Source organism: Elephas maximus, chromosome 1, assembly GCF_024166365.1.
Source record: "Elephas maximus indicus isolate mEleMax1 chromosome 1, mEleMax1 primary haplotype, whole genome shotgun sequence".
In the NCBI taxonomy this organism is placed as follows: Eukaryota; Metazoa; Chordata; class Mammalia; order Proboscidea; family Elephantidae; genus Elephas; species Elephas maximus.
In genome coordinates, this window is record NC_064819.1 from 150,931,159 (window position 1) to 150,957,223 (window position 26,065).

Below are 26,065 nucleotides of genomic sequence, written 5' to 3' on the forward strand. Positions count from 1 at the left end.
GAAATTCCATTCATAGCATTGATTCTTCGTGAAATCAGTCTTGCTGGGTATGTGCTATATACCATATTGTTGAACAATTTTAAAAAGTGCATTGATAGGCAGAATTTCTAAGGCTATTTTTCTAAAATGGTAGGAACAAATTAAAAACTAAGCTTAGTAATATTGAGTGCTAACATAATGAAAGTAATTTTTCCTTTAAAACACTATTTCTGAGTTTTAACACCATGGCACCAAAATGTCACATTTGTATTTGTAAATAACCTGAAAAAAAAAAAAAATTAAGCCACTTCCTGCCATGCTGGCTGTAAAAAAAATCAGTTCTTTAAAGAACCCATTTAAAAGAGAGCGTCTGAGAAACTGAAAGGCTGCACCAAACTCCCTTTTGTCATTATTTCAAGTAGCTTTTGTGAGCAAAGCTTGTCTTACCTAGCAACAGTTGCTAAGTAAGTTGACAACTTGATTTTACAGTCTGGGAGGAGGTAATTGCTAAGTCTCCCCAAATCCAGCATCCCTATCTTATGCAGCCGAGGCTTTCGGTGCCATTTTTAACAGTAGGCACATGACCACTATCTAATCATGGAGAATCATTTCATCCTTTCCAGCATCTAGCATTGTCCTAAAACTTTGAACCTCTTTTGGCTTCCTTAAACTTCCAGCTTTTCTTAAAACTGCTTTCTCTGATCCTCAGAATACTTTAATTGTGCGTAGTAGAAGAATCTTAAATTTCACTATGATCAGAAATCCAAATTACTCGAGTTTTGTTTGCTGTGCCGTTTGTAATAAAATAATTCCACCAGCACCTGTTGGGGAAACCTTCAAACGGATCCATGAATACAAGCCATTTAAGACACGCTTTTATACACACAAAGATATACTGGGTAAGTGACTTTACTCTTTTCCTTTGTTCTAATGTTACATAGCATTATATGTTGTTCTTCCTGTTACCCAGACTTCGATCAGCTCTTTCCTGGTCAAAGTCACTTGTCCTTAGAGGGACGTCTGTTTGGAAGAATATAGGTTAGTACCCCAGCTTACCAGTTGTGTGCCGTGGGCAGTATATTTAGCCTCTCAATCTGTCTGTATGTAAATAGGTATATTAATACCTATCTTGCAGGTTGTTTCGAGGCTTTAATGAAATATTTGTACCTATTATAATAAAGCGTGGCACATAATAGACAGTCAATGTTAGTTCTTTTCTCCCACGCCCGGACTTGGGCACCTTCCATACGTACAGGATAATACCCTAATAAGTGGGTGAAAGAAACTATAAACTTGAATTAGTAGCTGGTGACTTAAGTGTAGGTACACATAGACAACGTAAGAATATTTACTGTGTATACACCTCTCATAAGCAAATCAAGTTGTAATTATGTTTCTACTCTCCTTTGTTCCCATCAGAGTTTCAGTCTGATTTTGACTCTTATGAGTAAGTGTTTTCCTAAGGACTCTCAAAATGCTTCTTTGAGCCTCTCTCCCTTTAACATGGTAAATGGTAATTTGACTTCACTCCTGATATTTGGAAATAAAAGAAGCTAAAGAGTGGAGAGTGTTTTGAAAAAACAAAAATGTAGAGTGTTATCAAATTGGAATCATCCTCGAAAAGTTTGTCAATACCAAAAATGATTTTAACTTTTAGTAAATGATGTTGTTGTTAGGTGTCATCAAATCGGTGCCAACTCATAGCAACCCTATATACCCTATATGCAACAGAACGAAACACTGCCCAGTCCTGCGCCATCCTCATGATTGTTATACTTGAGCCCATTGTTGCAGCCACTGTGTCAATACATCTCATTGAGGGTCTTCTTTTTTGTTGACCCTCTACCAAGCATGATGTCCTTCTCCAGGGACTGATCCCTCCTGATAACATGTCCAAAGTATGTGAGACCTAGTCTCACCATCCTTGCTTCTACAGAACATTCTTCTTGTACCTCTTCCAAGACGTTTGTTCTTTTGGCATTCCATGGTATATTCAATATTCTTCACCAGCACCACAGTTCAAAGGTGTCCATTCGTCGGTCTTCCTTATTCATTGTCCAGCTTTCCCATGCATATGATGCGATTGAAAACACCATGGCTTGGGTCAGGTGCACCTTAGTCTTCAAGGTAACATCTTTGCTTTTCAACATTTTAAAGAGGTCTTTTGCTGCCAGTTTGCCCAGTGCAATGTGTCTTAATTTCTTGACTGCCACTTCTATGGGTGTTGATTGTGGATCCAAGTAAAATGAAATCCTTGACACCTTCAATCTTTTCTCCATTCATCATGACGTTACTTATAGGTTCAGTTGTGAGGATTTTTGTTCTCTTTATGTTGAGGTGCAATCCATACTGAAGGCTGTGCTCTTTGATCTTCATCAGTAGGTACTTCAAGTCCTCTTTACTTTCAGCAAGCAAGGTTGTGTCATCTGCATAACGCAGGTTGTTAATGAGTCTTCCTCCAGTCCTGATGCCTTGTTCGTCATATAGCCCAGCTTCTTGGATTATTTGCTCAGTATACAGATAGAATAGGTATGGTGAAAGGATACAATCATGACACACACATTTTCCAACTTTAAACCATGTGATATTCCCTTGTTCTGTTCAAACAGCTGCCTCTTGATCCATGTACAGATTCCTCATGAGCACAATGAAGTGTTCCATAATTCCCATTCTCTGCAATATAATCCATAATTTCCTGTGGCCCACACAGTCGAATGACTTAGCATAGTCAATAAAACACAAGTAAACATCTTTCTGGTGTTCTCTGCTTTCAGCCAGGGTCCATCTGACATCAGCAATGATATCCCTGGTTCCACGTCCTATTCTAAATCGGGCTTGGATTTCTGGTAGTTCTCTGTCGATATGCTACTGCAGCTGCTTTTGAATGGTCTTCAGCAAAATTTTGCTTGCATGTGATATTAATCTCTTTGTGAGTTAGCCCAAGTGTTTACTGCTGCAGCCAGACTTCCTCCAGCAGCAGGGAAAAGAGGAGATGTAGACCCAAATAGCTCTGAGTGTCTATTACCTCGAGCTTAGAAACTCTAGAGTAAAAAAGCTGTAATTTCCTTACATCCTTATATAAAATCCTTGGTAAGAGCCTGGTTAACTAGGCTTGAACATGTGCCCAATCCTGGACCAATTATTGTGGCCTGGAGGGTGGGAACAATGTGATAGGCCAAGGAGGGTTGGATGCCGTCATTGGGGGGTCCCACAGAACAACCTGAAGTGTGGGTGGGAAGTTCTTGGGAGAAACGGATTCTGTTATCAGAGGGAGACAAAAGGTGCTGGGTGGACAAATGCACATGTCCACAGATGTCTTATTTGTGCTTATTACCAAGCTTGTTGTTGTTAGGTGCCGTAGAGTCAACTTTGACTCATAGCAACTCTACGTACAACAGAACTTAACACTGCCCAGTCCTATGCAATCATCATAATCGTTGTTATGCTTGAGTCCATTGTTGCAGCCACTGTGTTAATCCATCTTCTTCAGGGTCCTCCTCTTTTTTGCTGACCCTCCAATTTACCACGCATGATGTCCTTCTCCAGGGACTGGTCCCTCCTGATAATATGTCCAAAGTATGTGAGACTTTGCTTCTAAGGAGCATTCTGGCTGTACTTCAAAGAGAGATTTGTTCGTTCTTTTGGCAATCCATGACATATTCAATATTCTTCGGCAACACTGCAACTCAAAGGTGTTGATTCTTCCGTGGTCTTCCTTATTCATTGTTCAGCTTCTGCATGCATATGAGGCAACTGAAAATACCATGGCTTGGGTCAGACGCACCTTAGTCCTCAAAGTGACATCTATCGCCAAGCTAAGCACCATGAAAGACACACTATGGTATGAGCTGTGCTCTCTAATTTCAGGGAGTTGATCATCAAGGCCTAATCACATGAAAAGTTACCAATTCAACAAATCTAAAAAAAAAAAAAATGAGCTGTGCTCTCTAATTTCAGGGAGTTGATCATCAAGGCCTAATCACATGAAAAGTTAACAATTCAACAAATCTAAGATGTGAGAAATGAATGGAACAAAGAATAAGTGCTGTAACACTAGATCACTATGTATGGTTTCAGTGCTCAAAGGGCTCATCACCTGCATAAAGTTCTTAAGCTGCCTCTAACAACACACTCTGGCAAGAGATGGGCAGAAACCAAGTGCCCAACTCAAAGAACTCAGGTCTCTTCTCCAGGTCCAGCTCTGGCCTTACGTATCTGTTATTTTGTGGTCCCTACTAACCTCTCTAGTCTTTTATTTTTTGTCTGGATAGGAAGGGTATTATTACGCAAATGTTATTAGTTAAAAATCAAATAAGATCACTGACAGAGAAGTGCAAAATTTAAATGTTACTGTTGTCACCACTGGAAACCCTGGTGGTGTAGTGGTTAAGAGCTACACTGCTAACCACAGGGTCAGCAGTTCAAATCCACCAGGTGCTGTTTGGGAACTCTATGGGGCAGTTCTACTCTGTCCTATAGGGTCTCTATAAGTTGGAATTGACTCTTCGGCAACAGTTTTTTTTTTGTTTGTTTTTTTACTGTCACCACTACTTCTTAACTCACTATACAACTAAAGCAGCTAAACACATGAAGACTCACACACTAAACCATGGGTATGTTATTGTTGTTGTTAGGTGCTGTGGAGTTGATTTCAACTCATAGCAACCCCATGTGACAAAGTAGAACTGCCTCATAAGGTTTTCTAGGCTGTAATCTTTATGAGTCCCCATGTGTCTCAGTTTGTCGTACTGTGGGGTCTTGCATGTTGCTCTGATGCTGGAAGCTATGCCACCGGCATTCAGATACCAGCAGTGTCACCCATGGAGGAAAGGTTTCAGCTGAGCTTTCAGACTATGGCAGACTAGGGAGAAGGGCCTGGCAGTCTACTTCGGAAAAGAATTAGCCAGTGAAAACTTTATGAATAACAGTGGAATATTGTCTGATATAGTGCCAGAAGATAAGCCCCCCATGTTGGAAGGCACTCAAAAGACAACTGGGAAATAGCTGCCTCCTCAAAGTAGAGTTGACCTTAATGATGTGGATGGAGTAAAGCTTTCGGGATCTTCATTTGCTGATGCGGCACAACTCAAAATGAGAAGAAACAGCTGCAAAGATCCATTAATAATCAGAGCCTGGAATATACCAAGTATGAATCTAGGAAAATTGGAAATTGTCAAAAATGAAATGGAACACATAAACATTGATCTCCTAGACATTAGTGAGCTGAAACGGACTGGTATTGGCCATTTTGAATCAGACAGTCATACAGTCTACTATGCTGGGAATGACAACTTGAAGAGGAGTGGTGTTGCATTCACCGTCAAAAAGAACATTTCAAGATCTATCCTGAAGTACAATGCTGTCAGTGATAGGATAATATCCATATGCCTACAAGGAAGACCAGTTAATATAACTATTATTCAAATTTACACACCAACCACTAGGCCAAAGATGAAGAAATAGAAGATTTTTATCAGCTTCTGCAGTCTGAAATTGATCGAACATGAAGTTAGGATGCATTGATAATTACTGGTGATTGGAAAATGAAAAGTTGGAAACACAGAAGAAGGATCAGTAGTTGGAAAATACGGCTTTGGTGATAGAAACAATGCCGGAGATCTAATGATAGAATTTTGCAAGACCAACGACTTCTTCATGGTGAATACCTTCTTTCACCAACATGAATGGTGACTATATACATGGATCTCACCAGATGGAACACACAGGAATCAAATCAACTATGTCTGTGGAAAGAGACAATGGAAAAGCTCAATATCATCAGTCAGAACAAGGCTGGAGCCAACTGTGGAACAGACCATCAATTGCTCATATGCAAGTTGAAGCAGAAACTGAAGAAAATCAGAGAAAGTCCACGAAAGCCAAAAATTCACTAAATCACACCTGAATTTAGAGACCATCTCGAGCATATATTTGACGCATTGAACATTAATGACTGAAGACCGGATAAGTTGTGGAATGACATCAAGGACATCAAACACGAAGAAAGCAAGAGGCCATTGAAAAAACAGGAAAGGAAGAAAAGACCAAGATGGATGTCACAGGAGACTCTGAAACTTACTCTTGAATGTCGAGCTGCTTAAGCAAAAGGAAGAAATGATGATGTAAAAGAACTGAACAGAAGATCTCAAAGGGCAACTTGAGAAGACAAAGTAAAATATTATAATGACATGTGCAAAGAGCTGGAGACAGAAAACCAAAAGGGAAGAATACATTCGGCATTTCTCAAGCTGAAAGAACTGAAGGAAAACTTCAAAACTTGAGTTGCAATAGTGAAGGATTCTATGGGGAAAATATTAAACGACGCAGTGAGCATCAAAAGAAGATGGAAGAAATACACAGAGTCATTATACCAAAAAGAATTAGTCAATGTTTAGCCATTTCAAGAGGTGCATATGATTAGGAACCGGTGGTACTGAAGGCATTGGAGAAAAACAAGGCTCCAGGAATTGATGGAATACCAATTGAGATGTTTGAACAAATAGATGCAGCACTGGAAGTGCTCACTCGTCTATGCCAAAATGGAAGATAGCTTCCTGGCCAATTGACTGGAAGAGATCCATATTTTTGCCTATTCCCAAGAAAGGTGATCAAACTGAATGCAGAAATTATAGAACAGTATTATTAATATTGCACACAAGCAAAATTTTGCTGAAGATCATTCAAAAGTGGCTGCAGCAGTTTATTAACAGGGAACTGCCAGAAATTCAGGCTGGTTTCAGAAGAGGACGTGGAACCAGGGATATCATTGCTGATGTCAGATAGATCCTGGCTGAAAGAGAATACCGGAAGGATGTTAGTTGTTGTTAGGTGCCGTCGAGTCGGTTCCGACTCATAGTGACCCTGTGCACAAGAGAACAAAACACTGCCCGGTCCTGTGCCATCCTTACAATCATTGTTATGCTTGAGCTCATTGTTGCAGCCACTGTATCAGTCCACCTTGTTGAGGGTCTTCCTCTTTTCCACTGACCCTGTACTCTGCCAAGCATGATGTCCTTCGCCAGGGACTCGTCCCTCCTGACAATGGAAGGATGTTTACCTCTGTTTTATTGACTATGCAAAGGTATTCAGCTGTGTGGTTCATAACAAATTATGGATAACATTGCGAGGAATGGGAATTCTGGAACACTTAATTATGCTCATGAGGAAGGCGTACATAGATCAAGAGGCAGCTGCTCAGACAGAACAAGGGGACACTGAATGGTTTAAAGTCAAGAAAGATGTGTGTCAGGGTTATATCCTTTCACCATACCTACTCAACGTGTATACTGAGCAAATAATATGAGAAGCTGGACTATATGAAGAAGAAGGAGACATCAGAATTGGAGGAAGACTCATTAACAACCTGAGTTATGCAGATGACACAACCTTGCTTGCCGAAAGTGAAGAGGACTTGAAGCACTTACTAACGAAGATCAAAAAGCACAGCCTTCAGTATGGATTGCAAAAATCTTCACAACTGGATCAATAAGCAACATCATGATGAATGGAGAAAAGATTGAAGTTGTCAAGGATTTCATTTTACTTTGATCCACAGTCAACACCCATGGAAGCAGCAGTCAAGAAATCAAAAGATGCATTGCAATGACCAAATCTGCTGAAAGGACCTCTTTAAAGTACTGAAAAGCAAAGATGTCACCTTGAAGACTAAGGTGGGCCTGACCCAAGCCATGGTATTGTCAATTGCATCATATGCATGTGAAAGCTGGACAATGAATAAGGAAGACCGAAGAAGAATTGATGCCTTTGCATTATGATGTTGGCAAAGAATATTGAATTCACCATGGACTGCCAAAAGAGTGAACAAATCTGTCTTGGAAAAAGTACAACCAGAATGCTCCTTAGAAGCAAGGATGGCAAGACTGGGTCTTACATACTTTGTATAGGTTGTCAGGAGGAATCAGTCCCTGGAGAAGGACATCATGCTTGGCAAAGTACAGGGTCAGCGGAAAAGAGGAAGAACCTCAACAAGGTGGATTGACACAGTGGCTGCAACAATGGGCTCAAGCATAACAACGATTGTGAGGATGGCTCAGGACTGGGTGGTGTTTTATTCCATTGTGCATAGCGTCGTTATGCGTCGGAACCAACTCGATGGCCCCTAACAACAACAACAGCAATCTTTAAGGGAGCAGATCACCAGGTCTTTCTCTTGTGGAGCCTCTGGGTGTAGGTTCAAACTGGCAACCTTTTGGTTAGCAGCCAAGTGCTTAACCCTTGCTACACCATAAACTACAGCATATAATGTATTAAAGAAGGCATTCTGCACCACTCTTCTGATGGAGATAGCACCAGCACCCAGATAGGAGGGGCAGGGAGAGAGGGGCTGTATAATATTTTAATACCTCTTCGGAACTGAGTGACTGTCCTACTTTGGGTTTGTAAAACGTGCTCCCTTTTTGCAAGACGTTTATTTTACTTTAATTCCCTAATTGCCTACTGTGCGAACTGGTGTGATGAGGGGAACGGCTGACTCAATCCAGACCTAACAATGCTGTGAGTTCACTCCTGATTTGTTAGGGAGAAACTTACCGCTATTACTGGTATTTTTAAAGAAAAGATTGAAGACTAAAATGATATATCTCTTGGATAACCCTAGTAAATAACTAGATATTGGTGAAAGGAAAGCTAGGAAACAGTCCGTGGATATTTGTGATTATTTTTCTCCAAATACACAGATATTGGGGCAAGTATTCAGAATAAAGAAGAGCAATTTCAAGAAGCTATACTCAAAGAACGTATTGCAAAAGCAGAAGCTGAAGTGTGGGCTAAGGTAAAAGAAGTTAGAAATCAACCTAAAATGCGTGTTTATAGTTCTTTCACTTTATCGATTTGTCCCAAATAATAACGCATAGCGTAGTAGTCAACAGCACAGATTATGGAATCAGACACAACTGCCTTTGAACCCTGTCCATCTGTGGGACCTTGGGCAAGTTCCTCAAACTTCAGAGTCTCAGCTTCTTAATCTGTAAAAGAGAGATAGTAATACCCTATGGGGCAGTTCTACTCTGTCCTGTAGGGTCTCTGTGCTATGAATCAGAATCGACTCAACGGCAACAGGTTTGTTTTTGTTTTGTTTTGTTTTTTGGTAGAGCATTGCTGAGAGGTTGTGAAATATTGTGCCCTCTGTATGGATGACTCCTGCTCCCTTTATTCTCATTTGATTAACACAAACAAACAAATAGAAGAATGAAGAGGATATTCTTGTTGACAACCGTTTTTTATTGCTTAAGCTTTAACATTCAGACCATTTGTGCAGTGTTTAATATCCCCGGACTAAGTGCCTGTTTTTTTCATCATGGCCTGCTTCCCTTTTTATCCCCTCTCTCTCATTCATTTCTCTCCAAAATCCTTGATACCTTGTCCATATGACTTCTGCGTGTCATAGGGCCATTTGAATGTGTCAGGGCTCAGAGTGAGATCCCAGACACCTAACTGAAGCAAAGCCTCAATCTCCCAGCCCCAACTTCTTCTAATCAAAAGTAGAATGGCATAAATGATTTGCTAAAGAGAATTAATTTTTTTCTGAGGACAGGGAAAACCACGAGTCCTAGAACAGTGTTATTTTTCAATTTCTTTATAAAATGGATATCATAGCAAATAGCGTTTGAATTGTCTAGTGTGAGTGCCAGCAAAAGCTTAGTATGGAAGCATTTTGAAAGGAAAATATACTCCAGTACAAAGGGTGATACATATAAAAACTTAGTAATCATCTATTTTTATCAATAATCATAAAATTAAAATCACTTGTGAACAATTAATTATATATCTTGGTAAAAGGAAATGCCTTTGTGAATGATCTACAGTTTAAATATAAGTCTACCTGATGTTCTGAACCTTCTCATCAAATAAAGTAAAAAAGCTGCTTTCTGAAGATCTGATGCAGGAGATCAGGAATGGTACTCAGCTTCCTGACTCAGCTCCTAGCTTTGTGCATCTTTACAATTTTCTGTATTTTCCAGACATTCTACAATGAGCATGTATTATTTTGATGAGCAAGAGGTAAAGTGCCAAAGAGAAAAGAACCCAGCCAAATCCAAAAAATATATTGCTGTTAAGTCAATTCTGACTCATAGCGACCCTATAGGACAGAGTAGAACTGCCCCATAGAGTTTCCAAGGAGTGCCTGGTGGGTGCAAACTGCTGGCCTTTTGGTTAGTAGCTGTAGCACTTAACCACTACACCACTAGGGTTTCCCAGTAGCCTATAGTAAAACTCCCATATCTTCGGCAATTCCTGAAAGTGTTATGAACCGAGTGTTGGGATGTGTTAGGGCATCTCTGGCTAAGGCAGCCAGTTAGCTATGGGAAGTTTGAGATGGGAACATAGCAAGTAATTAGGGACCTCATGGTTGTTTTTAATTTTCAGTAAACTTGAAAACCTGTTTTACCAACATCCCAAATAATGATGACTTTCCCTATGCTTATGATATATAAGAGATAAATGGATTCTTTCTTTCAAAGGCCAAGGAACTCCAAAAACAAGCAGTGGAAAAAGCACTTGAAGAAGCAAATGACAAATACAGAATTGATCTTCTAATTGTGGAAGAGAAACATCAAAAAGAGATACAGGTTTTGATATGGGCTTATTTGTTGTCTTTTTAAAAGAATTTAAGTTAGTGAAAGCCCTGGCAAGGGCAGGAGGAAAGTAAACAATAATATATAAAATCTAGGTTGGTGTTTGTGAGTTTCTAGTAGTAGTAGCATTAGAACTTTTCTAGATTCCTTAGTGGTAAGAACCAGGGTCAGCCCAAAGCTGATTTCTGTGAGGTGGAGGTCAGACATACTGCCACTGTCCAGCTTCTTTATCATTTCTGATACCAGCAGTCCTTCCCCACAGCACTCTGTACTTCTCTGCTGGGTTTGATAATTCCTTGCAATGACCACACTCACAGTTAAGTGGTTTGTTAAGAAAGTAAGAGGGTATGACTCAGGATCAGGATCAACAGGATACAACTCAGGATCAGGAAGCATGTAGGCAGAGTCTGGAAGGCTCCCCAAAGTGGAGAGCACATCGCTCCCTTCTTGAGTTCAGAACAGCTCTCTCAGCAAGAAGCACCTCCTCTCTGCCACGCATGCCCTCTGTCAGCCATTTAGGCCTCCTCTCAGTTCCCTCAGGACTGGCTTCTCTGTATCCGGCCTCCCAGTCATCAGCCTCTCCGCTGCTAACTGACGGAGCTCATAGCCACTGTGGCATCTTTGTTCAGCTCTTTAGCTTCATTCCTAGCAGCAGATTTCTCCCATCACCACCAAATTTGCCACAGGGTCCCTTCTGCCACAGGGTCCCTTCCAGCCCTGTCGATGCCAGCTCTGCCACAAGACCTGTTCTGGGCTTCTCACTGTCTTCAGTGTTTCAGTCCTTGATCCATGTTAACAGCTATTTTAGGAAAATCTTCACCTTCTCTCTCTTGGCTTCTCTCTTCTTGCCCAACTTGGCTTTTCTCCTTTCCTTTTTATTCTTTCTGAAACCTCTGTGGAGTTTGCTGCAAATTCGTTGTCAATTTCCAGGCATGGCCCTCCCGACAGGGCCTTGAATTGGCCAATCTCCTTGGTGGACCATAGTCACTTCATTTACATGTTGTTGTTACAGGTAGGTGCAGTCAAGTCAGTTCCGACTCATAGCGACCCTATGCACAACAGAACAAAACACTGCCTGGCCCTGCGCCGTCCTTACAGTGATTGTTATGCTTGAGCTCATTCTTGCAGCCACTGTGTCAATCCACCTCGTTGAGGGTCTTCCTCTTTTCTGCTGACCCTGTACTTTGCCAAGCATGATGTCCTTCTCCAGGGACTGATCCCTTGTGACAATGTGTCCAAAGTGTGTAAGATGCAGTGTCGCCATCCTTGCTTCTAAGGACCATTCGGGTTGTACTTCTTCTTACTTCAGACAGATTTGTTTGTTCTTTTGGCAGTCCATGGTATATTCAATATTCTTCATCAACACCACAATTCAAAGGCGTCAATTCTTCTTCAGTCTTCCTTATTCATTGTCCAGCTTTCACATGCATATGATGCAACTGAAAATACCATGGCTTGGGTCAGGCTCACCTTAGTCTTCAAGGTAACATCTTTGCTTTTGAACATTTTAAAGAGGTCTTTTGCTGCCGATTTGCCCAGTGCGATGTGTCTTGATTTCTTGACTGTTGCTTCTATGGGTGTGGATTGTGGATCCAAGTAAAATGAAATCCTTGACAACTTCAGTCTTTTCTCCATTCATCATGACGCTGCTTATAGGTTCAGTTGTGAGGATTTTTGTTTTCTTTATGTTGAGGTGCAATCCATACTGAAGGCTGTGGTCTTTGATCTTCATTAGTAAGTGCTTCAACTCCTTTTCACTTTCAGCAAGCAAGGTTGTGTCATCTGCATAACGCAGGTTGTTAATGAGTCTTCCTCCAATCCTGATGCCTTGTTCTTCTTCATATAGTCCAGCTTCTCGTATTATTTGACCAGCATACAGATTGAAAAGTATGGTAAAAGAATACAATGCTGACGCACACTCTTCCTGACTTTAAACCACTCAGTATCCCCTTGTTCTGTCCGAACAGCTGCCTCTTGATCATGAGTACAATTAAGTGTTCTGGAATTCCCATTCTTCACAATGTTATCCATAATTTGTGATGATCCACACAGTCGAATGCCTTTGCGTAGTTAATAAAACAGAGGTAAACATCCTTCTGGTATTCTCTGCTTTCATCCAGGATCCATCTGACATCAGCAATGATATCCCTGTTTCCACGTCCTCTTCTGAAACTGCCTGAATTTCTGGCAGTTCCCTGTTGATACATTGCTGCAGTTGTTTTTGACTGATCTTCAGCAAAATTTTGCTTGCACGTGATATTAATGATATTGTTCTATAATTTCCACATTCGGTTGGATCACCTTTCTTGGGAATAGGCATAAATACGGACCTCTTCCAGTCAGTTGGCCAGGAAGCTGTCTTCCATATTTCTTGGCATAGACGAGTGAGCACCTCCAGCGCTGCATCTGTTTGTTGAAGCATCTCAATTGATATTCCATCAATTCCTGGAGCCTTGTTTTTCGCCAATGCCTTCAGAGGAGCTTGGACTTCTTCCTTCAGTACCATCGGTTCCTGATTATATGCCACCTCTTGAAATGGTTGAACGTCGACTAATTCTTTTTGGTGTAATGACTCTGTGTATTTCTTCCATCTTCTTTTGATGCTCACTGCATTGTTTAATATTTTCCCCATAGAATCCTTCACTATTGCAACTCAAGGTTTGAAGTTTTTCTTCAGTTCTTTCAGCTTGAGAAACACCGAGCCTGTTCTTGCCTTTTGGTTTTCCATCTCCAGCTCTTTGCACATGTCACTATAATACTTTACTTTGTCTTCTCGAGCTGCCCTTTGAAATCTTCTGTTCAGTTCTTTTACTTCATCAATTCTTTCTTTTGCTTTAGCTGCTTGACATTCGAGAGTAAGTTTCAGAGTCTCCTCTGACATCCATCTTGCTCTTTCCTATCTTTTCAATGACCTCTTGCTTTCTTCATGCATGATGTCTTTGATGTCATTCCACAACTCGTCTGGTCTTCAGTCACTAGTGTTCAATGCATAAAATCTCTTCTTCAGATGGTCTCTAAATTCAGGTGGGATATACTGAAGGTCATATTTTGGCTCTCGTGGACTTTCTCTGATTTTCTTCAGTTTCAGCTTGAACTTGCATATGAGCAATTGATGGTCTGTTCCACAGTTGGCCCCTGGCCTTGTCCTGATTGATGATATTGAGCTTTTTCATCATCTCTTTCCACAGATGTAGTCAATTTGATTTCTGTGTGTTCTATCTGGTGAGGTCCATATATATAGTCACCGTTTATGTTAGTGAAAGAAGGTATTTGCAATGAAGAAGTCATTGGTCTTGCAAAATTCTATCATTCAATCTCTGGCATTGTTTCTATCTCCAAGGCCATATTTTCCAACTACTGATCCTTCTTCTTTGTTTCCAACTTTCGCATTCCAATCACCAGTAATTATCAATGCATCTTGATTGCATGTTTGATTAATTTCAGACTGCAGCAGCTGATAAAAATCTTCTATTTCTTCGTCTTTGACCCTAGTGGTTGGTGCATAAATTTGAATAATAGTCGTATTAGCTGGTCTTCCTTGTAGGTGTATGGATATTATCCTATCACTGACAGCATTGTACTTCAGGATAGATCTTGAAATGTTCTTTTTGACGATGAATGCAACACCATTCCTCTTCGAGTTGTCATTCCCAGCATAGTAGACTAACTGTATGATTGTCTGATTCAAAATGGCCAATACCAGTCCCTTTCAGCTGACTAATGCCTAGGATATCAGTGTTTATGCAATCCATTTGATTTTTGATGATTTCCAATTTTCCTAGATTCATACTTCATACATTCCAGGTTCTGATTATTAATGGATCTTTGCAGCTGTTTCTTCTCATTTTGAGTCATGCCACATCAGCAAATGAAGGTCCCAAAAACTTTACTCCATCCATGTCATTAAGGTCGACTCAATTTTGAGGAGGCAGCTCTCCCCCAGTCATCTTTTGAGTGCCTTCCAACCTGGGGGGCTCATTTTCCAGCTCTTCATCAGACAATATTCTACTGCTATTCATAAGGTTTTCACTGGCTAATGCTTTTCGAAAGTAGACTACCAGGTCCTTCTTCCTAGTCTGTCTTAGTCTGGAAGCTCAGCTGAAACCTGTCCTCCATGGGTGACCCTGCTGGTATCTGATTACCAGTGGCATATCTTCCAGCATCACAGCAACACGCAAGCCCCCACAGTAGGACAAACTGACAGAGCCATGGGGATTCATTTCCATAGTCTGTCTTTATTGACCAATGCCTGCAAGGTGTGTAAAATAAACCAGTCACAGGGCAGGCTGCAGCCCAGGACCAGACAAAAAAGTATCAAACCATCAAGTCATTTACAGCTTATCTGGGAAATGTCAATCAACCTTGACAAAAGTAACAAATGATGGTAGAAATCTAGGGCTTAGGGGAAAAATCTACCAAGCTGTTTTTCCAAAGAACCAAAGCAAAAGGCCACATAAAGGAACTCAGTTCATCACAGTGTTCCATAGAAGTTGGTTGGGAGACCAGGAGTTTCATAGAAGAGTTGTGGGATCAGTGGGGGGTGGCATTCTCTATTGTTGAGCTTTATGGCAGCAGTGATAAATGAGTGAAGGAGGATCCCATAGCCTTACCCACTGCATCTCTTGCCACTGCCCCTCTTTCCTCTGTTTCATTGTCCTTCTTTGAGTCCTCAATCTTAAATGGACCACGTTCCTTCCAGCTTCACTGTATTTTCCAAAAGGCTCTTCCCATGCCTTCACTTTGCTTATAATCCTTCAGATTTTAGCTTAAGCTTAACTTCCTAAGGTAGGCTTTACCAGGCCAGCTCTGAACCTGCTGCCCATATACTGTCTGTGATATCCCATTCTCTGTCATAGTAGTCATCATGGTTGTAAAGATTTGATGGTGTGCTTAGTTGTTTAATGTCTGACTCCCCCACATGACCACAGCCCGCATAAGGGCGTGTCTGTCTTGTCACTGCTTTTGCCCCAGTGCCCAACACAGTGCCTTGAGTCAAAAAGCACTTAAATAGTTGTTGAAAAAATGAAGCAAGCTGTTCTCCTCCTTCCCTTGGGCTCTCTGATTGGCTCCATTACCTAAATTTACATTTGCTGCAGTGCCAAGAGGGATGTCTAAACTGTCTGCCAAGTATTTCCTGTAGGACCAGAGGTCAAAAAATGAGGGGAACTCTTTTTAAACTGTGACCTGTTCAAGCACATGACTCTTGGTAGTAAACTTTCCACGCAGATGCCCAGGTAGTCAGTGTTTAGTTTAGTGCTTCAGTTACAAAATCTATTCAAAGGAGAAGGATGCAAAACTATTTTCTTACTTTGGCCAAAAGAGTGACAGGACAGGACATGGTTCAGGTGTGATGATGCGTGGGCAGAAGCTGGAGGGAAAGTGATAAAGGTCTGCCCCCAGGTTTGGTCTAACTTAATGTGAACATAACTAATAAACAGGCGAGGACCACTGGGGCATTTATTCGTTGTTTGAACAGTGGGCACCTACCATATATCAGATCTGAACCAGGTAAGAGTAAATGGACGGGCCTTGTCCTCAGGAGGCTTGCTGGCAGGAATCAGGGTTCCGCCCCAGGGTTCCTGCATGGTAGTGGATTGCTTACTACTTGGTTCCAGTCCCCTACCTCAGCCAGGCCTTGGCGTGGTCCCTGAGGGGTTGGCTGAGTGGCCCATTGACCATCCCCTTTTCAGTTCAAAACATGAAAAATGTTTATAGCATATCTTAGGCAGGTTTGTTATCCAGCTGGCATGTACCAGTATAGCCAGATCAGTTCCTTCGGTATTGAGATACTTCTCTGTGAGTTGACAAATAGCTGTCCCCCCCAGTCCTGGTTGCTTCCCTGTGCTCCCTCCCCACCATATCCCCCAATCCAGCAATTTGAAAGGATAACTCTTGGCTTGGAAGGGAGCTCCACTGTCCTGCCCTGTGCTACAGCCTTGGGCCATCCTGATAGGTGGCCCCCGCCATATTGGTGGATATACATTTTGAATATCACTCCTGGTGTTAGGCTCTGAAGATGTAAGTATAATTTAGATATGTCTGTTTCAAGGAGTTCACATCCTAATCTTCCTTTTAGTAATTTGATTGTACCCCATATAGCCTTTTTTTTTTTCAATTGTGCTTTAAGTGAAAGTTTACAAATCAAGTCAGTCTCTTATACAAAAATTTATATACACCTTGCTATGTACTCCTAGTTGCTCTCTCACTAATGAGACAGCACACTCCTTCTCTCCACCCTGTATTCCCGTCCGTGTCCATTCAGCCAGTTTCTGTCTGCCTCTGCCTTCTCATCTCCACTCCAGACTGGAGCTGCCCACATGGTCTCATGTGTCTACTTGAGCCAAGAAGCTCACTCCTCACCAGTATCATTTTCTATCTTATAGTCTAGTCCAATCCCTGTCTGGACAGTTGGCTTTCAGAATGGTTCCCATCTTGGGCTAACAGAAGGTCTGGGGACCATGACCTCCAGGGTCCTTCTAGTCTCAGTCAGACCATTAGGTCTGGTCTTTTTATGAAAATTTGAGGTCTGCATCCCACTGCTCTCCTGCTCCCTCAGGGGTTCTCTGTTGTGTTCTCTGTCAGGGCAGTCATCGGTTGTAGCCGGGCACCATCTAGTTCTTCTGGCCTTGGGCTGAGGTAGTCTTTGATTTATGTGGCCCCTTCTGTCTCTTGGGCTCGTAATTACCTTGTGTCTTTGGTGTTCTTCATTCTCCTTTGGTCCAGGTAGGTTGAGACCAATTGATGTATCTTAGATGGCCGCTTGCTAGCTTTTAAGACCCCAGACGCCACTTTCCAAAGTGGGATGCAAAATGTTAATAGATTTTATTATGCCAGTTGACCTAGACGTCCCCTGAAACCATGGTTCCCAAATACCCTCCCCTGCTACACTGGCCTTCAAAAAAAGAGTTCTGTTTATTCCAGAAACTTCTTTGTTTTTGGTTTAGTCCAGTTGTACTGACCTCTCTTGTGTGTTGTCTTTCCCTTCACCTACAATAGTTCTGGTCTACTATCTAATTAGTGAATACCCCTCTCTCCCTCTCTCCCTCCCTCCCTCCCTCCCTCCCCACTCTCATATCCATGAAAGTATATTTTCCTCTCTTTTTAAACTATTTCTTGAGTTCTTATAATAGTGGTCTCATGCAATATTTGTCCTTTTGCAACTGACTAATTTCACTCAGCATAATGCCCCATATAGCCTTTGGATGGAGCTGATGAACTTAGTGCTTCTGTAGAAGAAAGTCCTAAGAAAATTTATAGGGGAAACGTTAGAGGGAGGTTGACCTTTCTGAAATATTTGCCTAGGGTTTGAGAATTTACACCTAAACCACCATATCAGGAGTGTTCCTTATATATGAAGAAGTTCTTTGTCTAGAGGGATGTGTAGGGTTGTTATTTCAGCTGTAACGTACATAGACATCAGTAGTGTTTCTCAGCGGTTGCCTTTCAACCACCTGCTCGCCTGGGAACTTAACATGGGCCCCCTCTGACCTACAGAATCAGATTCCTGGCTCCCCTCTGACCTATAGAATCAGAATCACTGGCAGCATTTTTAGCTTATAGCCCAGGTGATTCTCACATATATTAAAGTCTGAAATCATGAATCTACAGCAAAAAACAAAAAACAAGTTCTTCTAGCTTACTCAGTATTAAATTCTGGTATGTAAAGACCACTATCACTCTTATGTGATGTTAGGAATTTAGAATAAGTCTCAAATGCTTGCTATTAGATAAACGTTATGAACAAGAGCCATTCCTGTGTCTTTAAGTAGAATTTGTAGGTAAGTGAGAACAGGCACATACAGTTCTTATTTAGCTTTACTTCAGTGTGAGAAATGGAAACCCTGTTGGTGTAGTGATTAAGAGATACAGCTGTTAACCAAAAGGTCAGCAGTTTGAATCCACCAGCTATTCCTTGGAAACTCTGTGGGGCAGTTCTACTCTATAGGGTCCTGTAAGTCAGAATTGACTCGATGGCGATGGGTTTCAGTGTTAGAAAAGGCTGGAATTCTCTTCAATGATTTGAAAGTTGCACGTGTAGCAAGTGAAGGTGATTGTAACAAAGAATTTGTTTCAAGTAGGGGTTCAAGAGTTTCATAGTGAGGGCAAACATTAAAGACCTTTGTTAACCTGGGGACTGCCTGTATTTTATAAAGTTGTTTATCTTATTCAAATACAGTAATTTTAAAAAGTAAATGAAAAGATGGAAGCTAAAGGAAAATAAGAAAAATCAGGGTGGAAATGTGATGAAGTCAGGGTAAATTTAAAACTTAAAAATGTATGTAAGCCATGAGGTCCTTTGCAATTATTGCTAATTTGACCTTGAACTTTCTGGCAGCCAGTCCAAAGACGGAAATCCCATGAATCATTGTGTCTATAAGGTCAAACAAATCAGGTATTAAAGAGAGGCCCAGATATTCCTAGTTGTGGTACCTGAGAGAAACTTCTCATGTGGGAGACATTGTGCAATAGATGCTTGTCAAATGTCTATATAGTAAACATGATGGATTTCATAAGGCTGCTTCTTATAACATCTTGAAATGTAGGCTGGGTCACTGAAAATGCATTCCAGTAAAAGTAGTTTAATCGGGAAGCCTCCTATTGAATAAGAACACTGTCAAACAGTAGATTTTTAAATTATTTTTGTAGCTTTAAATATGTATTTCAAGTGCTATATGAGGCAGTAAAATAATTTTGGTTTTACTAAGTCAGCACATAGAGAAGGCTAAGTTTAATATTCTGAATCCTAGCTTAGAACCCAGCAAAAATAAAGGGCTGGGATATCATTTTAAAATATATGATTCAAATAGAAATGCATTATTATGATAGTATGTCACTGATCTAAATCTCAATCCTGTAGCAATTGCAATTATTGAGAATATAATTGAAAGTAGAGAAATAAGTTAAAAAGTCCCCTAAGGAGTCAGATAAAAGCTTCTCCATCCCCCACTCAGATGTTATTTATGCTTACTTGATAACCTGAACCTAATAGACTTGGTTGTTTAATTTTCTAAATCTGAACTAGATGAAATGCTGAAAACTACAAATGATGGGAAGGGGCACACTCACAGCAGTTAGGACAAAGAGTCCTCAGCTCAATGGCATGAGAAGAACAAGAAACTATAAAAAGTAGTTATCAAATCTCAAAATGCATGGTAGTCTGGGATCATTTATGACAGAGACAAATGGCCTTATGATCTTGAGCAATTATTATGTACAATATGGCATTTTTAACCCAGGGCAATAATTCATCTTGTCTACTTAGCCTGGATGGATCATCAAGAAAATGTAACTTCTGCTCATATGTTTATGTTAAATACTTTAAAGATTTAAGTGTTAAATTTTTAGAAATATTTCCATTCAAGATATTTATGATCAAAAAGTCTTAGTGTGTGAGGGACAAAGCTATCTGCAGTGTGGAACCCTAGCTAACACTTGTAAACACCAAGTGTTTTCCAAAAAATAGATTTTCTAAATACATGAAATGAAACCACTCTGGAGAGAATCTCAAAGTTGATTTCTGTTGTCTGTTTCCATTCTTTATTTTTCACCCTTGGAGTAGCCAAAGTGAGAAGTTGAAAACATTCCTTCTGAATGTCTGACTAGCAAATGGAGTCCTGGGTAGTGCAAACAGTTACAATGCTTGTCTGCTAACTGAAACATTGGAGGTTCAAGTCTACCCAGAGGCGCTGAGGAAGAAAGGCCATTGAAAACCCAGTGGAGGGCAGGTCTACTCTGACATACATATGGTCACCATGAGTCAGAATCGACTTGACAGCAACTGGTTTTATCTAGCAAATATTTTAGTTGTTGAAATGCTTTTCTAAGAAGCTAAAAGCTATTTCTAGAAACCTAGAGTTCTTTTGACTTTTTCTCAGCTTCAGCTGCACAAGTAGAGCTGGCTTCCTCAGGAGCTACCATAGAAAGGGGTGGTGATGGGTGGAGGGGTGCGAGCAAACTTCAACCAGGGGAACTCTGCCTTTCTTTCTTTCCACTTCTGGGTAAGATTTCTTTTTTTTTTTTTTTTCCTTTTATGTATTTATTTTATTGTGCTTTAGTTGAAGGTTTACAGAGCTAATTAGTTTCTCATTAAACAATACACATATTGTTTTGTGACATTGGTTGCCAACCCCACAACATGTCAACATTCTCCCCTTCTGAACCTTGGGTTCCACATTACCAACTTTCCTGTCCTTTCCTGCCTTCTCTTCCTTGCTTCTGGACTGGTGTGCCTATTTAGTTTTGTTTTGTTTTGTTTTATGACCCTGTCTAATCTTTGGCTGACAGGTGAACCTCAGGAGTGACTTCAGTACTGAGTTAAAAGGGTGTTCAGGGGTCGTCCTCTTGGGGTTTCTCCAGTCACTGTCGGACCAGTAAGTCTGGTCTTTTTTTGTGAGTCAGAATATTGTTCTCTGTTTTTCTCCAGCTCTGTCTGGGACCTTTTATTGTGATCCCTATCAGAGCAGTCGGTGGTGGTAGCCGGGCACCATCTAGTTGTGCTGGACTCAGCCTGGTGGAGGCGGTGATACTTGTGGTCCACTAGTCCTTTGGACTAATCTTTCCCTTATGTCTTTGGTTTTCTTCATTCTCCCTTGCTCCATATGGGGTGGGACCAGTGGATTATTTTAGATGGCTGCTCAAAAGCTTTTAAGACCCCAGACACTACTCACCAAAGTAGGATGTAGAACATTTTCTTTATGAATTATGTTATGCCAATTGAGTTAGATGTCCCCCAAGACCATGGTCCCCAGCCCTCAGCCCAGTAATTCAGTCCCTCAGGGAGTTTGGATGTGTCTATGGGGCTTCCATGACCTTGCCTTGGTCAAGTTGTGCTGACTTCCCCAGTTATTGTGTACTGTCTGGGTAAGCTTTCATTTGAAGAAAGGATTCTGTAGCTATAAAAACAAACAAAAAATTCAAAACAAAACACTGTACTATCTTTTAAGACTGTGATTTCTGGAATGAAAAATAAATTGATGAATCTCTTGAAAGACTCCAATATCATAGCCACCAATGAAGTGAGAAACTAGCAGTTGAAAATCCTGTTTCTATCCCTAGTTCTTCCATTGACCCACTTCGTGATAGAACATGGTTTCTCTCAATGACTTCCCTAAAATAGAGGTAAAAATTTACCTTTAAATGAAAATTTTTTAGCTCCTGGACAGAATTAATAAATTGACCCTCCCTCCTGGCAAATAGTTCTATTACAATACTCTTTGGACAATTAGGTTGTGGGTCTCCTCCACTAGACAGCCAATCACTTGAGGATGAGGACCCCAACATTCTTGTGTTTCTCTCATCTGGCCTGTGCCCAGCAGTGTGCCCGGCACATCATGGAGGTAGTATTTCCAAAATGATGACAGGGTTTTCCTTTAGGATTATTTGTGAGTCTGTTTTCCTCAAGTCCTGATTTGACTAGTGCCTTTTCTCTTTATTTGGCCAAAGATTGTCCATCGGTCCTGCAATGGAACACTTGCTCCTACCTGTTGCCATCGAGTAGATTCTGACTCACAGTGACCCCATCTGTTACAGAGTAAAGTTTCTCCATAAGGTTTTCTTGGCTGTGATCTTTACAGATGCAGATTGCCAGGTCTTTCTTCCACAGTGCTGCTGGGTGGGTTTGAACCACCAACCTTTAGATCAGTAGTCAAGTGCAAACCATTTGGACCATGCAGGAACCTTCACTTGCTCCTGATCCCTCCATTAACAAGAAAGGGCCCCTTAACACTGATGAGGAGCTGGAATGTTCGAGTGAAGGTGGGGACTGGCAGACAGGTTCCTGTAAGTGCAGGAATGCACAGCTGTTTTCTGCATAAGCCTTAGGTTCTCGCCCACCCAGGAAACACTAAGGAGGCATAGTAATTATTTCTGCCACTTTCCAGGACTGATCTCCTGATGGAGAATTGTGTTATATATTTTAAATTATGTATAAAGATAATATGACACTATAGAATATTTGGAAAATTAAGAAAAAAGACCATTAATCCTATCCTCCCCAACACAACTAGTTTCATTTTTGAATATTTCCTTCCAATATTATCTACATACATATTTATCAACATAGTTTGTACCTCTCTGGTTTTACTTAACATTGTGTAAATGAAAGTTTTCCATGTTGTACATGGTTTTCTTCTAAATCATCAGTGTTAACAGGTGCATATCCCATCAGGTAGATGAACTATGATTTAAATAACCTCTTAGTGTGCATTTTTTAACGTCAAAGCTATAATATCTAAACCTAGTTTTAATGTTGCTTAAGGATGTAGTGAATAAAACCAGGTTAGAGATGCATCAAAACATGGAAGAAGAAATGAAGAGAGAAAACTTGGCTGCAGAACAACGCATGGTCCACAGAATCCAAAGAATTATGATGGAGTGCCACAGGGAGAAGGTCCAGGCTGTGGAGTTAGCCAGGGCTGAGGAAAGACAGAAAGCCCAAGAAGAAATCCAGGCCCAGAGAAGGTATTCCAGAAAACACATTTGCAAATTAGTGTTTTATTAAAATCTACTTGGAGAATACGATGTTTAAGGTATATACGTGGATATTGCCTAGTTTTTGGAAACCCTGGTAGCATAGTGGTTAAGAGATATGGCTGCTAACCAAAAGGTCAGTGGTTCAAATCCACCAGGCTCTCCTTGGAAACTCTATGGAGGCAGTTCTACTGTGTCCTATAAGGTCGCTATGAGTCAGAATCGGCTCAACGGCAGTGGGTTTGGTTTTTGGTTTTTGCCCAGTTTTTGTATTTTTTATTATGGAATATATCAAATATATAGAAAATATATAATATATTCTAGAATATGTGTTTGTGTGGTTTAAAAAACAATAGCATAAATGTTCAAGGACCTACCACCCAGTTTAATAGGTGGAAAATTACTAACATTTCTAAAAGCTCCTATATATTCTTCCACAAATTTATCTCCTTTCTGCCCCTCTCCAGGAGGTAACTACTGTCCTGAATATTGTGTTTCTTATTCAATATCACCATTTTAAAAGCTGAGGAAAGGAAAAGAAACATTTTTCCATAAACACATAAAAGTTGACTTAGATCAACTAGCCTAGATCATACTCTATCGTGGATGTGTTAGTTTTTGATCTTTTTCTTGTTATAAAAGCAACACATGATGCCGTAGAAGAAGTTGACATTATGGAAATGTACAGAGCAAAAATTCCAAGTCCCAACTCATTGGTTTACACCTCTGGCTTCCAGAGACAATCATTTTCAATACTGGGGTCTGTATCTTTCCACACTCTTTTGATGTATTTACAACCATATATATGTGCATAATCACAAATCTGGTGGTGTAGTGATTAAAAGTTATGGCTGCTAACCAAAAGGTCAGTGGTTCAAATCCACTAGGTGCTCCTTGGAAACTCTACGGGGGCAGTTCTACTCTGTCCTATAGGGTAGCTCTGCGTTGGAATCGACTCAACGGCAGTGGGTTTTTGGAATCACAAATCATTGTATATAAATCCGATCATAGGTACATATATTTTAAGAATACCAAGGTAACCATTTTTAAGTATGATCACAGGAGTCATTTTTAGGGATTTCTGGGTCCAAGAGGAAATTTCCAGATGTTAAGTGACCTGCCAAAGATCACTCAATGTTGGCAGCAGAATCAGAACTGAAACTTCCATGTTTGGCCTCCTAGTCTATGGCTTGTCCCTTCTGCTTTGCTGCTTGAGTTAGCAAGCAAACAAATTATCTTGTATATAATTAACTGGTAAGATCTTCCTCAGAACTGTTTAGAACAGGGCCACAGGTAAAATCCTGTAAGGGGTGCAGATAAACAAGAAGAGGGCTGCAGCTGTGGCAGTTTCAGTGGTACTTCCCTTCTTGCATACACTACAAATCATTTGTGTGTCTAGAAGAGGAAAGTGAAAGAGGATTTCAGGATGAGGTTGGAGAAGGTGGTACAACTCCTGAAAGGGTTGTGGTCCAAGCAGTGGAAGATAGTACCTTCTTTTCCTTTGTCCTCATCCCCTGACTTCCTGCAGGAGCTCTGCCTCTTCCATTGGAGCCTTTCAGGCCACTCCTCGCTCACACCTGCAGCCTCTTGCTCTCACCCTTTCTGTATTATTTTCACCCCTCTGGCCCTTGTGAATGGAGGGTTTTCAACGTCCACTTTTTATTGAATCAGTAACTAAGATTAGGGAATGTCCATGTCTATCATTTAAGTATATCTAACTTGAATGTCCATTTTTATTCACTGTTGTATCCTAAGTGCCTTGAAGAGAGCCAGGCACATGGGAGGCATACTTAAAATTTGGACAACCGGCCCAATTTGTTCTACTCAACTGACCCCTCTCTGCAGCACATCAGATCCTATCTCTAAACTTTGCTTGATCCCAGCGTTCTTTAGAACATTTGCAGAAACAAATATATGGAGAGACACCATTGTTGAAAATTCCACCTTAGATCTTTTATTTAACTGTAAAGTTTCATCCAAGACTTAAGACTTCAGGACACTTACCTTTTTTTTTTTTTTTAATTGTGCTTTAAGTGAAAGTTTACAGCTCAAGTTAGTTCCTCCTATAAAAATTTATACACGCGTTATTATGTGACCCTAGCTGCTCACTCTAGAATGTGACAGCACACTCCTCCTTTCCACTCCAGATTTCCCATGTCCATTCAACCAGCTCCTGTCCCTTTCTGCCTTCTAATCTCACCTCCGGACAGGAGCTGCCCATTTAGTCTCATGTATCTACTTAAACTAAGAAGCATAGTCTTCACGAGTATCATTTTATGTCTTATAGTTCTGTCTAATCTTTGTCTGAAGAGTTGGTTTAGGGAAGGGCTTCAATTCTGGGTTGTCATGGATTCAATTATGTCCCCCCAAAAATGTGTGTATCAATTTGGCTGGCCCATGATTCCCAGTATTGTGTGGTTGTCTTTCATTTTGTGATTGTAATTTTATGTTAAAGATGATCAGGGTGGGATTGTAACAACCTTACTAAGGTCACATCACTGATCCAATGTAACGGGAGGTTCCCTGGGGTGTGGCCTGCACTGCCTTTTATCTTACAAGAGATTAAAGAAAAGGGAAGCAAGCAGAGAGTTGGGAACCTCATACCACCAAGAAAGCAGTGCTGGGAGCAGAGCGTGTCCTCTGGACCCAGTGTCCCTGCACAGAGAAGCTCCTAGTCCAGGGGAAGATTGATAAGAAGGCCAATAGATAAAGCCTTCCACTGAAGCCGATGTCCTGATTTTGGACTTTTAGCCTACTTTACTGTGAAGAAATAAATTTCCCTTTGTTAAGGCCATCCACTTGTATTTCTGTTATAGCAGCACTAGATAAGTAACACATGGGTTAACAGAGAGTCTGGGGCCATGTCTTCTGGGGTTCCTCCAGTCTCAGTCAGACCATTATGTCTGGTCTTTTTATGTAAATTTGAATTCTGCACCCCACTTTTCTCCTGCTCCATCAGTGACTCTGTTGTATTCTCTGTCATGGTATTCATCGGTGGTAGCAGGGCACTATCTAGTTCTTCA

General features: G+C 40.8%; 1 protein-coding gene across 1 annotated transcript in view; it reads left to right on the forward strand.

Annotated features, from left to right (window-relative positions):
• Positions 1-730: 730 nt before the first annotated feature.
• C1H6orf163 (chromosome 1 C6orf163 homolog) overlaps positions 731-26,065 on the forward strand; it is a 29,866-nt gene continuing 4,531 nt past the window's right edge. Inside the window, exons 1-4 of the mRNA XM_049873877.1 lie at positions 731-878; positions 8,676-8,770; positions 10,461-10,568; positions 22,831-23,033. Coding sequence (XP_049729834.1) covers positions 731-878; positions 8,676-8,770; positions 10,461-10,568; positions 22,831-23,033 — 554 coding nt within the window. The remainder of the gene's footprint in view (positions 879-8,675; positions 8,771-10,460; positions 10,569-22,830; positions 23,034-26,065) is intronic.